At 41.0% G+C, this 13,338-nt stretch overlaps 1 protein-coding gene across 1 annotated transcript in view; it reads left to right on the plus strand.

Moving 5' to 3' along the window:
* Positions 1-13,338, plus strand: part of HERC2 (HECT and RLD domain containing E3 ubiquitin protein ligase 2) — a 299,399-nt gene that overhangs the window by 248,270 nt on the left and 37,791 nt on the right. Inside the window, exons 66-72 of the mRNA XM_037832807.1 lie at positions 565-736; positions 1,636-1,825; positions 2,396-2,536; positions 5,371-5,562; positions 8,304-8,457; positions 11,138-11,245; positions 12,789-12,920. Coding sequence (XP_037688735.1) covers positions 565-736; positions 1,636-1,825; positions 2,396-2,536; positions 5,371-5,562; positions 8,304-8,457; positions 11,138-11,245; positions 12,789-12,920 — 1,089 coding nt within the window. The remainder of the gene's footprint in view (positions 1-564; positions 737-1,635; positions 1,826-2,395; positions 2,537-5,370; positions 5,563-8,303; positions 8,458-11,137; positions 11,246-12,788; positions 12,921-13,338) is intronic.

Raw genomic sequence — 13,338 nt, forward strand, 5'->3', positions numbered from 1 at the left:
GGAATCTCCGGTGTTCTGTTCGGTGGACTCAAGCCACCTTGGTCTCCCCAGCTCTCAGACTCCTTCACTCAAGCAGACTTCTGGTCTCCACGGTTCCCCCTCCCTGTGCCTAGGCCTGGCAACTCTCAGGGCTGTGAGCTGGGACATGTGTCACATAAGATTGCTTATTGGTGAACATCTTCTCTGTTTTATTGTTTCAAATTATTTTTTGTCTCACATTTCAAAGTAAATACATATAACTGGTATAGCATTTTCACAGCTTATATATGTATAGCATAAACTGTTTTAAGTACATTTTGTCAGAGTATCTACATTTTCCTAGAATTGGAGTGAACATTTGCTGGAAATGGTCTCTTTATAGAAGTATAGATAAGATAAGATAAAGGTTTTTCTTTTTTTTTTTTTAAATCTGAAAGACCATAAATGAGTCTAATACCCACTCTATGAAATCACAAAATGCAGTTTGCGCTGTGTTGTGGAACTAAAGGGGAGATTCTTACTTTATAGAAATAGAGTACACTGTGATTTTAAAAATAGAAACCAAATTCTGTTTTCCTTGTTCAGGCGTGCCTTCAGATGCAGATTCTTCTGCTGCCAGTAATAAAATCAGTGGTGCAAATCTATCTAAGCCAAATCGCCCTTCTCTTGCCAAGATTCTCTTGTCATTGGATGGAAATCTGGCCAAACAGCAGGCCTTATCTCATATACTTACAGCATTGCAAATCATGTATGCCAGGTAGGTCTGTTGCTAATTTTTGATATCCTAGGATTAAGTAAGCTTTGGGTTTTTGTAATTTTCTGATTGATCAAATTTCTGCAATAATTTTACTGTCTTTAAGTACTGTGAATTGTAAGGTAATATGCCCTGGATCATGGATAATGGTACCTTTGTACTTGCTTTAATAGGTATTAAAATATGAATAAGTAAACCAATTATAGACCCATTTTCACAATTCCTTTTGGACAAGAAACTTGAAACATTAATATTTGAGAGAAGAGAAGAGGAATTAACCCTAATCCAAACCCTCCGACCCCAAACGCTTGATAAGGCAAATATTTGATAATGATACATTTTGTAATATTTTGCTACTATTTTCTCATAGCCTAAGTAAGTTGCCAATCTATAATGTATCATGATTATATAAAGACCTGACAAACAGAGAGAAATAAGTATTTGCATAGGACCTTTAAATAGCCAGGACCCTTAATTTCAGATCAAAGCCCGAGTCAGTCATTGAGAGGACAGTCAGTCTTTATCGCCTAGTGTGAGGCCCCCTTGGTCCATGTCTGGCTTTAGTAAATACACAATTATTTGATGTGGAGTTACCTGGCCCTCAAACAGTATCAAGAACCCAAGAAGATTTCTCAGGAAAATCCAGAGACTTACTCTGATCTTATTCAGCAGTTTTTCACCTATTTTCACATGGTTATTCAAATAAGTAAGATCCAGAGCAAACATTTTGGCTTTTAATCAATGAATACAAGGTAATAATGTTTCATGCTTTCCCAGGACTCCTCTGTGAATCCTGTAAAGTGAGGTAGTCCTGCAGTGAGCACTTGTCCTCTCTTCCTAACTCTGCTGTTGTTGCCTCAGTGAAGCTGCAGTTTCCTGAGGCTTGGCTTTCTGTCCCACAGAGATGCAGTGGTTGGAGCCTTGATGCCAGCCGGCATGATAGCTCTGGGCGAGTGCCCTCCACTCTCCTCTCCAGCATCCTCTGCTGACATGCCAGCCATGGCCAGTCCAGTGAATGCAGAAGAGTGCGTTCTGGCTTTCGATCTTGAGGACAGGCTGAGTCCAAATCCATGGCAAGAAAAGAGAGGAGAGGTAAGACGTCAATGGGAAAACAACAGAGTAGTGTCATATTAGAAGGGCTTTGTGTCAGTCATTTGTCTACTTTATTTAGAGAGTTTCTACGTCTACTACTCTGTGTTTTTTGGATTAAATTAGAAAAATATCCTATTTCAAAGAGCATTTTTAATGTTTAAATGGAAATAGGATTAGTCTTTTAAAAAGTCTTTAGATGGAAACCTGCATTTTTTTATCTTCAATTCTGAAATCGTAAAAGCCCTGGAAAGCAAACGTACGACTTACTTTGTGGAAAAACCCAACTTGAAGAGATGTGAAGCTTGTTTTAGTCTTTTTCATATGACTTGTGAATAATAACAGCTTTTCCTGTGAGTACAAATGTGCCTGACTGCAGAGCTTCCCCAAGATCCCCTCTGAAGGTGGTAGCTAATATGTGGGGTGAGGACTTGTTCTACCACTGTGAAATCTGGAACATTCCTCATAGCTTAGTGGTTTTAGATAGGGCATTATCGACCTGTGTAGGAAATGTACCATGATGCTGAGTTTTTCCACTTAAGCTCTACCCGTCTGTGTCCATTTTCAAACTAGATGATGTCTTCTGAAGATGCCGTGACTCCCTCTGCAGTAACCCCCTCTGCTGCTTCAGCTTCCTCTCGGCCGTTTATCCCTGTGACAGATGACCCAGGAGCTGCCAGCATCATTGCAGAAACCATGACCAAAACCAAAGAAGTAGGAGGCGTCTTTTTGCAATTGTTTCAGATTTACGTAAAAGTTGTAGAAATAGTACGCTAAACTCCCATATACTGTCCACCTAGGTTTTCCAATTGTTAACTTTTCTGAATCATTTGTGATCAAGTTGCAGGACGTGATTCCCATCATTTCTTAATATTTAGCATGCATTTCCTAAGTACAGGAACATTCACCCACATAACCAGTGCAACTACCAGGATCATGACATAAAAATGGATCCAGGATTACCTTCTAATCCACAGACCTTTTCAAATTTTGCTGATGGGTCTAGGATCCAAGCCATGGTTGTGTGTTGTCTCTTTATTCTTCAGTATAGAACAATTATTCAGTCTTTCCTTTTGGCAGAAAGAAATACCACAAAAATGTCAAGTTTTTTCAGTGTATCAAGTTGGGATGCGTACATGTTGATTTTCTGCATTACTGGTGATATTAATTTTGGTTCCTTGGTTAAGGGGGTCTGTCAGCTTTCTCCACTGGAAGTTAATTAGTGTGTTACTAAATATTTATGAAGAGATACTTTGAGACTATGGTATTATCTTCTTTCTCGTCACAATTTTATCTACCAGTTTTTAGCATCTGTTGATGATTCTAGCTAAATCCGTTAGTACCATGGTGGTTATCAAATGGTGATTTTTCTAATTTCATCATTTATTCTAGAATGCATTGTTGCCATTCTGTAAGGTAGAACTTCCCTTCTCATCTGTCTGTCTTTCTGTCTATCTGTCTGTCTGTCTGTATGTCTGTCTGCCTACCTACATGCCTGCCTGCCTGCCTATCCATGTTGGCATAGAGTCATGGATTCCTCTTACTCTAATACTGACATCTGTTAACATCATCATCATTTGATCCCCAAATCTTCCCAGATTTGGCCAGTAGGATCCCTTTGGGCTGGTTTCTGTTGTTCCAACATATCCTCATCATTTTTTGAGGAGCTCCTTACTTTCTGGCAGAAGAATGTATTCCAGAGTCATACCTACCCAGCCCCTTACCTGGAATTATTTGGTCGTAGGACTTAGAAACCAAGATCTGTGTGCTAGGTGAGCTCATCGCTACCTGGTGTCACTGATTTAAGCACTCTCAACAGACAGACATGTGTACACACAAGCATTTTTTCCTCTTTGTATATATTATCTATTTAATAAAAACCATGGACAGTTTAAGCCCCTAGTATTTCCAATTCTATTCTAAGATCACGGGGTTTATTCCTTCTCTTTGTTTTCATATTCATGGTATAGAGTCCTTTTTATATGCAACTGAATTCCTTTTGCTTATATTCTTTTGAGGATTTTTGCATCTGTAGTTTTCTTGTGATATCTTTGTCTTGTCTGATTTTGGTATTAGGGTAATACTGGCCTTATAATGAGCTGGGAAGTGTTCCCTCCTCCTCTTTAAATGTTTGGTGGAATTTTATGTGTCTTTTTAATATGTTCCCATTGTTCTTTGAGTGATGCCTTGCTTTCTAGCACAAAATGACATTCCAGGCTCAACTAGTTTTGTCCTCCAGCCCAGGAATCAGCTGTTTTGCCACGAAGTCCTGGCTCTTTATAGTGGAGAACAGTGTTGAGAAGCCCAGATCTGAGCCCTCAGTGTGCTCATTGCCACTGGGGTATTGCTGTTCTCCAGCCCTCTTACTGCACAGAGCTAGGGAGTAAATGTGTGTGTGTTTACACACGTAGGAGATGTTTGCATACCTGTATGTCCATATATAATGACAACTACTAGTTCCTCCCAATGCAGTGGTTCTAATCCAACAGAACAGGATTCACTCTAGTTTTCTCCTTTTCCATATTTATAATGCCAGTCTCTGAAAGTGAGTAGCTCCTATTACTGGCAGTATATCTACTTGTGATTCAGTCCCTTTATGGAACCAGCCTCCCTGCCCCAGGTGGCTCCCCTTCCCTGAGCAGTCGCTGATTCTCAAAGCCAGCTCATGCCCTCCTGTGTTCAGCACAGACTCACAGTGATTCTCACTGCTTCCAAGTCAAAAGCTTTGGGACATTCCAGCCCTGATGATTCCATTCCACATGCCAAGCCCCTGTGCCAGCCTTCCAGAGGCTTGTGCCTGCAGGACTGGTCGGGGTGGAGGGCTAGCTGGCAGCACTCTGTGGGATGGGTGTGGGTAAGGCTGGGTACCTCGCTGCGTGAGCAGCATGGGCAGCGTGGCTCTTGCCGCTGGGGAAATGGCTTCCAGGCAAATCAACAGTGCTCCTCCTCTTCTCAGAAGGAGAGAGAAATGATCACCAATGCACTGTGGAAAGTAAAAGGGTAATGCTAAGAAAACTCTTACTTTATATGTTTCCTCTTCCGAAGAATCCAGTGAGCAAGAGTATGGATAATGTAATACCTACCAATGATCATTCTAAATAAGATTTTTAGAGGGGATCTAGAGAAAATATGGAAAATTACAATGTACAAATTTTGTTAATAGGTATTCTTATTCATATCTTATGGGGAGGAAGTAGATTTTATATAGATGACTTCATTGCAAGTCTTCCCTTGTATGTATGCCTGTTGTATGAACTTAGTCACAGTAGAAAATTGTCATTTCTTTATGGTTGAAGGCATTCCTTTTGGCTGATGCTGTTTGGTGATTTGTAAAACAGTTAGGTGGTCTTGAAACCATAGTATCTGTCTTGGTGGATATTTTAGGGACTTATCATTTCTTAATCAGGCTGTCATTCCATGGTCTTCAACACCTCATAATATCCCTTACTTATCAGTGGTAGTCACATGTCCCTTGAGTTTATGGGTAAATTGGTGACTGTTTCTTTCTCAGCATTATCATTAATCATTTTAATTGTTGAACTTTTTAGGATGTTGAAAACCAAAATAAAGCATCAGGCCCTGAACCTCAGTATTTGGATGAATTCACCAGTCTGTTGATCGCAGACGACACTCGAGTCGTGGTGGACCTGCTCAAGCTGTCTGTCTGCAGCCGGGCCGGGGACAAGGGCAAGGACGTCCTCTCTGCTGTGCTGTCTGGGATGGGCACTGCCTACCCACAGGTGAGGGCAGGGGGTCCTCCTCCACGCTGCCTGCTCGGTTCTGGGCTGACATTCTCCAAGGTAGAGACTGCTGTTGGCATGGCTTATTTTATCTGTTACTTGTTTTTTATTGTAGTATACAGCAGTTTAGAGGGATTCCTTTTAAAACAATTTTTAATTCTAATTGTTTTCCCTAATGGCATCTTTTACCTGTTTTATAATTGGTTTGTGGATTTGCTAGAGTTCTTTACATAAGCCTTTTTTGTCATATGTGCTGTAATTTTCCTCCCCATTTTACCTTTTGACATTATTTTGGTATTTTCTTGCCACGTTGAAATGTTTCTTTAAAACATGGTTTTAAAGAAATTCTCTTGAGTTTTCTTGTAATCATTTTTTGAGAATTCATTCATTTATTATGTTTATGTTTTTGAGCCACCTGGAATTTATTTTGATGTCATGAATGAAGTAGGGGGATCCAACATAATTTTTCCTAAGTGGCAAACCATTTGTCCAACATCATTTTTTGACCAATCCATCTTTTTTCACTCATTTGAAAACTAATTTTATCATATTCTAAATTCCTTTATCTGTTTAGGTCTATTCATGGATTCATTTCTAGTCCATCACTCTAATTCTTTATGCTTTAGTATGATGGTGTTTTAACTGTTGTAACTTTATGTTTTATTATTTAGTAGAACTGGGTCCAATAGGACTTTCTGCCATGTGGGAATGTGCTGTATCTGAGTCATCCATTACCATAGTCGCCAGCCACATGTATTCATTGAGCACTTGAAATATGGCTAGTGTGTCTGAGGACTGAAATTGTAATTTTATTTAACTTTAAATTTAAGTAGCTACCTGCAGCTGATGGCAATTTAATTGGTCTAGACTACAGGGCTAGAGTACAAGGTAAACACACCTCACTTTATCTTAGAAATAGGATTGCTCAATTCTACAAGTCCTTGTGCTCACTTAAGGATTCTCAGTTAGGTCCCTGCTCTCCCTTTTTCAGAACTGACAAGTGTTGGGGGGTGCAACCTGGCATTCCCCATCACCCTCCTGAATTGTCAGTATTTGATCCATGATTCTCTGGGCCCTGTACTGCTACCACCAGAATAAGACAGTACTTAGGTACAGTTAATTGAAAACATAATAAATGCTTGCTGGATGTTTTAGTGGCTTGTCATTTATTAATTTGGTGTTCAGAAACAACTAAAAAGCTCTAGGTTTTCTGCTTTCTAGTTTATTGAGACAAGTTACTTGGCATAATTGGGAGAGATTACACCAGGGTGAAGTGCCATAAGCAAAGTATTAATTTTTTTCACAAGTTTATTGCATTTGGAGAGGAAGGATGCGCTGGTGAACTTTGGTTTAGAACAGTAATGCCCAGCCCTGTTGTACACCAGTGTGCCAGGCCGGTTCTACACATGTTCTCTCAGCCCAGCCGTGTTCACCCTGGAGGACAGGCATTGCCTTTATTCACAGATGGGGCAAGTGAGGCTCTAGGGCACCCATGCTGCTAGTTGGGAGCAGAGATTGGGTCTTGCACTCAGAGCCCTCTGACACCCAAGCCCATGTCTGTCCCCTCCTCAACCTCTTTTGAGGAGCTTGTTGGGCTCTCTCCTGTCTGAACTAATGGGCTTTTGGCAGAGGAAAGTTCTGAAACTCCGAAGAGCCCTGATGGATGCTGCCAGTAGGAGCCTAAGAATGCCACCTGCTTTTCAGTAACTCAAACAAATTCAAGAGGAGACCGAAAGAAGGATATGGATTTCTTCAGATTATCTTTGCTAGTGGCAGGTTGGCTACTCCTGTGTCCTACTCTGACCCAATGCTTGGGAGTCTTAAAAAAAAAAAGGACACATTTGAATTTATCATGGTAACATCTATGTATTGATATTAGTTTATTATTAATATAATTGTTCACTAACTAAACTGTCATCTAGTTATGAGGAAATAATAGAGAAAAAATAATCATCTATTCCTTAAGATGTACTTTCCATGGAATATAGTCTTATTTTTTTTCTGAATTAAAAATTTCTGGGTTAATACATTGTTGCTATTATAATACATTCTCAGTTGTTTTAAAAATTATTTTTAAAATAATAATTGTAGTCACCAGTGTTAACCACTAAAATGATGTAAATCACTTAAAATTTTAAATAAAATAAAGACATTAAGAATGGTTGAGAATACGGTATGGGTCTTAGCCCTTAGTGTCTTAGACCAAGATAAATCCCCTAATTGTGTTTGTATTTGTAGCCCTCCCTCTTTCAGGTATTCTGTCTGCCACTGTTTTGCCTCAATGGCTTGATGGTTCTCCATTCCTGCCACCTTCTACTTAACCCCTCATGCCTTATAGGCTCTTGATAAGTTTTATCAACTTTCTGCTCCTTCCCCTTCATATTTTTGTTTCTGAGGCAGACTTTCCTCTCTAGGAAGTAATCTTATTGAGTATCTTGTGTGTGTGTCAGGTGCCTTCCACCCGCTTTTATGTAGGTCATCTCTGAGCTTCACAGCACCTTTACAAGCTCCATGCTGTCTCAGTTTTATAGGGGGGAAACTAAGCTGGAGGTTGCTGAGCTCTGATTTGAACTAGAGTTCTCAGGCTTCAAGCCCTCCACTCTGCCATGCTGTCCCTCATGGAAAGATCCAGAGCAGGATGAGCAAGGTGGTGTCTTGTCAATGGAGCTATTCAAGTGTGCTTTGATTTGGGTGTCATGGGCAGCTGACATCCTCGTTTGCATCCCTGCTTCCTCTCCCAGGTGGCAGATATGCTGTTGGAGCTCTGTGTCACCGAGTTGGAGGATGTAGCAACAGACTCACAGAGTGGCCGTCTCTCCTCGCAGCCAGTGGTGGTGGAGAGCAGCCACCCCTATACTGATGACACTTCTACCAGTGGCACAGTAAAAATCCCAGGTACTGACGACTGGCTGTTGGGGAGGTGATGGAGGGGTAGTCTTCCTTTAAAGTGGTTTGATTTGTGTCATTGCCTTGGTTGAAACACCCATCAATGTTTTATAGGAAAGGAATAATGGAGTTGCTCTTTCCCCTCTTTTTTAAAAAAGCTTTTATGCAAAATAAAACATGATACAGAAAACCACGCAAAATAAAGACTTGGCTTGATGCCCTAGTAACAAAAACCAGGTCTTAGATGTAGTTCTCTGCCAGCCCCCAGCAGCTGTCCATGTGTCTGGTCTCAGCTCTGTCCCCCACAATGTGGCACTGTCCTGATGCGAGCCACCTTTGACTGGAGTTTCTGTCATCCTTTCTGTTTAAATCTCTTTTAATCTGTAATTTCCGTATTTTGCTTTTAAGTTTTCTTTTAATCTGTAGTTTCTTTTCCTTCCTTCCCCCCTTCCTTCTCTCGTCCTTCTCCTTCCTTCCTTCCTCCCTCCCTCCTCTTTTACTCCCTCCCTCCCTCCCTTCCTTCCTCCCTTCCTTCCTTCCTTCTTCCCTTGGTTCTTCCCTTCCTTCCTTCCTTCCTCCCTTCGTTCTTCCCTTCTTCCCTCCCTCCCTCCCTCCCTTCCTCTTTCTTTTTAAACAATTCACCTTTTGAGAAACCTGGGCCTTTTGACCCACAGAGTGTCCCACAGTCTGATCTGCCAATTGCACACTCCTGGTGCAATTCAGCATGTTCCTGGGTCCTGTCTTCCTGCGAATTGACAACTGGATCCAGAGACTTAGTTCAGTCCCTTTGATCTTGTGATCTTGCATTAGAAAGTACATGCTGTCTGGTTGTCTCTTTGTGATGTCAGCAGCTGTTGATGCTTATACTGCCTAAAGCCATTAATCCACTGGGGGTTGGAAATGGTACTATTCTGTTTCTCTCTTTTCTTTTTATTGGCTGGAATACTTTGTAAAGAGACATTTCCTCTCATTCTGTAGTTGATTACCCAGAGGTACTATTTGCCTAAGAAAGGCAGGATAAAAACTTGATTCTCTCCTGTATTTATCCATTTTCAAGAAAATAAATTGGTTCTCTATCATCCCTTCAAGGGGATCAGTCAGTTATTTTTTTCCTTTATATCATTATGAACTCAGGGATTTAAACACATATGATGAGTTTTAATTTATTGTGATTATTATCCTTACTGAAACTCAAATTATTCCATCTCTAGACAGTGGAAGCCTCTTCTGAACAATGACTCTACTGGTCCATTGATAATTCTCTCGCAGTCCAGTATGACAAGATGTCTTGTGTTTCTGCCCTATATGTGTACTCTACCCTGGTTTCTTTAGTGGGAGATGGCATTTTGAGGTCACAACATGAGGGCTTGGGGTACTCATTGCTACTAGGTTATCATTGGTTCTAGACCTTTTCAGTGGACAGAGACTGGGTGGATGAACAGAGGGACACACTGACTGACTAGCTGACTTTCTCTTGAGCTCATACTGATAACTTTGCCTTCAAGTTCAGGACTACAGGGTTCCTATTTAACCTCTTCTATGAATCCCGCTTCTCTTTTCTTCCACAGTGAAAATTCTGGTTCCAAGCAAATAGAATTGGAATGTATCATAACTACTCATTTGTTTTATCCCTCTTGACATGCGCAACAGACTCAAGATACGATGCTAATACTACCAACTACAATATGATTACTAAAAACAGTTAAAATTTTTTGTTTATGTGTATACTCTCTTTGTTCTTCCAAATTTATTAAAATTATATTCCACCTAATAGCATAACAGGTACTGCATTCTATACTTTCTTCCTTTTAATGTCAGCCAATAGTGTTCATGTATTTAATGCTCACTGCTAGTCCTTTGGTCAGGCTCTTTAGTCCTTGTGACTGTCTGAATGTACTCACTCTAGTAAATTCCTTAGCAAGAGCTCAGAGGACAGCAGTGCCAGAGATCGAAGTTGTTGATGACAGTTTGTGCTCTGTGAACTTGAAAGTTAACTTTTCTGGATACTGAATCCTTGAATTATCTATTCTTACTCTATTCAAGTCTGATAATAATAATCTGATTTTCTTTCCCTTTTAAGTCATGTCCTTTTTTTTCAATAATGTTACTAGAATTTGTTTTCATGTTGTTCACTTTGGGCAGTAGTCTCAGATATGGCATGTACTCTTTTAATATATAGTTCCAAATCTTTTCTTTCCGGAAAGTTTTCTTAAATTCCAATTTTTAGAATGTGCCAACCTCTTCGCTCCACCATAACCCAAAGTCCTGCCCACCATTCATTCTTTTGTAAGCTGATTATCTTCTAGGGAGGACTCTAGTTCTAATGCTAATTGCTTGAATATTATGACTTTATGTGGCATTTTAAATGAAGAAGGAAGGATGGTAAATCTTGCACCAGGGGTTGTGATTACAGCATGAAAGTTGGCCCAGAAGTGAGAACACAGAAAGGATTAGTCAAGCAAAGGAACAATCCTTTGTGGAACAATCCTTTGATGAGGGGACGGGGCATGGCCAGTGTCTTAGACTCCTGATTTTTAGGTCAGTTCTTCCTGATGTGCTACTTTTCGTTAGCTGCTAAATATAGTAGTAGTCCTGAGTTTCCTACTTGGTGAGTTGTGATTTCAAAACTTTTCAATTCCAAGTTTGTTGGGAGGGGTCACTCGGTGTTTTGTGCTCATCTGTCCTCCAGGTGCAGAAGGACTCAGGGTGGAATTTGATCGACAGTGCTCCACAGAACGGCGCCATGACCCCCTTACAGTCATGGATGGGGTCAACAGGATTGTCTCAGTGCGATCAGGTGATGGAGAGAAGGATGAGTGTGTGTGGCCTCCTGGCCTCCAAAAACAGGGCCATTAAAATTTGTAGGATAAGATACCACTGCTTTATTCTTGGGTGAGCCTTGAAGAAGAGAAAACCTTTTTAGCTGTTAAATACAGGATGTTTTATTTGCCTCTTCCCAGTACTTTAAAAAAGATAATTGTTGAAGCGGTGTCTGCACCACACAAATAACTGAGTGAGGTGACTGAATGATTGGTATTAGAAGGTCATCATGACCATAGAAGGTGCTGTAAGACATTGTAGGGATGCCTTTTGTACATGTAGTGTGAATGTTTGCATACTACACAGGTTTTTTGTTTTTGTTTTTTTTTTAATGGATGTCCATTTATTGACTGCTGGAAATAGAGCCTATTGAGAATAACATGACATGCATTTTGGGGGAGAAATTAACTAAATTTGAAATGAAATCATTCAATAAGCTTGCTGTGAGTTAATAAGGTAACATAGATTAGATCTCAGGACAGGGTGGGGACAACGGAAACAGCCACTTAGAGTTGTTATTAAGATTCCAGCTACACGTTCTTTTAGAACTCATTTATTCTTTATTGCTTCAGAAGGTCAGTCCTATACAGCTTTTTAAAGGGGCCAGTTTTTTAGTTGGTTCCAGGCAAAGATTGTTACATATGGAACTATTGTTCTGTAAATAAGATGGGCAGAACATTGTAATAGTCCGCCTCGCTTCACTGACATGCTCCAGGAAGTTGAACGTGGGCAAGTCATTCCATCAGTTGGGGTTTCTTAGATGTTCTACTGGGCGTTTTAGAATTATTAGTGGACTGTATCTGTGTATGTATCTTTTCAGACTATCCTTCATCTCAAGTAGAGCTCAGCAAACTTTTTCTTTAAAGGGCCAAATAGTAAATATTTTAGGTTTTGTGGGTCAGATGGTTTCTGTTGCAACTGCTTAATTCTGCTATAGACCATGTCTAGATGAATGGGCATGATTGTGTTCCAGTAAAACTTCATTTACATGATTTGTTTAAAACCCCTTGCCTAAAGCTTTGGTTAAAGTGACTGTGGTCATGTATTAGCACAGATTATTTTCTGCCAGTTTGACAAAATATCTGTCTGTAGTTTTCAGGCCATGGTGTGAGGTGCTCCGGTCTTGCACACACCCGTCCTTTGGTGGGGAGCGTCAGGGTTCTCCCAAGAAGCTGTCCTGGAGCTCCCGACCTGGGTGTGCATGCTGGCAGCTCTGCTGTAGGACTCTCTCAGCACTTTGTGATGGGGTGTTTGACGGTGTCCCCACAATCTGCCAGAGCAGTGCCCACCTGCTCTCAGTCTGCCCGGGACTTGGTAATGAGGCCGAGTGGGTGTTTATTGAAAGGGTGATGTATATTAAAATGTGATTCACCAAGAGTGTAGTCACACATAGGAGAACATGGGTTTAAAGAGCCTGCTATTCTTCAGATGTAGTATGAATATTGTGCTTGTATCCAAGAAGTTTGTCTTCATTGGATAATCATGTGAATCTGACGTTAGTGTGTATGTCCCTCCATCAGGCCGTGAATGGTCCGACTGGTCCAGTGAGCTCCGCATCCCGGGCGACGAGCTCAAGTGGAAGTTCATCAGTGACGGGTCTGTGAATGGGTGGGGCTGGCGCTTCACTGTCTACCCTATCATGCCGGCCGCAGGTGAGGAGGGGCTTGTGGGTGAACGGGCTTGATGACTAGCTGCAGATTTACACAAGCAGCCTAGCAGCAGATACACACACTTGTTTCATTTAGGACTCAGTTGTCTGCCTTCACCTATCAAATGAGAGTTAGCACTACCTATGCACCCACCAAGGAGAGGGTCTCCGCCTCTGGTGGTTACACAAATATTCTGTCTTCACCAAGTGGAAAAGGAAGTTGTTGCTACTGGTTATGCAGTTCTTAAGCCATCTGATTGAAAGTTAAAATGTAAGCTTAAAGAGCGTAGTGAGTGCAGCTTAGACAGTGGCAGTACCATGGAGCACACCTTTGTCAGAGGCACTCCACAGGGAAGGAGCCACTTACTTGTGAGTAGAGTTTTCAGTATTACCTCACAGTGGTAGTCCTCACCTTGTCACAC

Source organism: Choloepus didactylus, chromosome 4 (assembly GCF_015220235.1).
Source record: "Choloepus didactylus isolate mChoDid1 chromosome 4, mChoDid1.pri, whole genome shotgun sequence".
Taxonomy (NCBI): domain Eukaryota; kingdom Metazoa; phylum Chordata; class Mammalia; order Pilosa; family Megalonychidae; genus Choloepus; species Choloepus didactylus.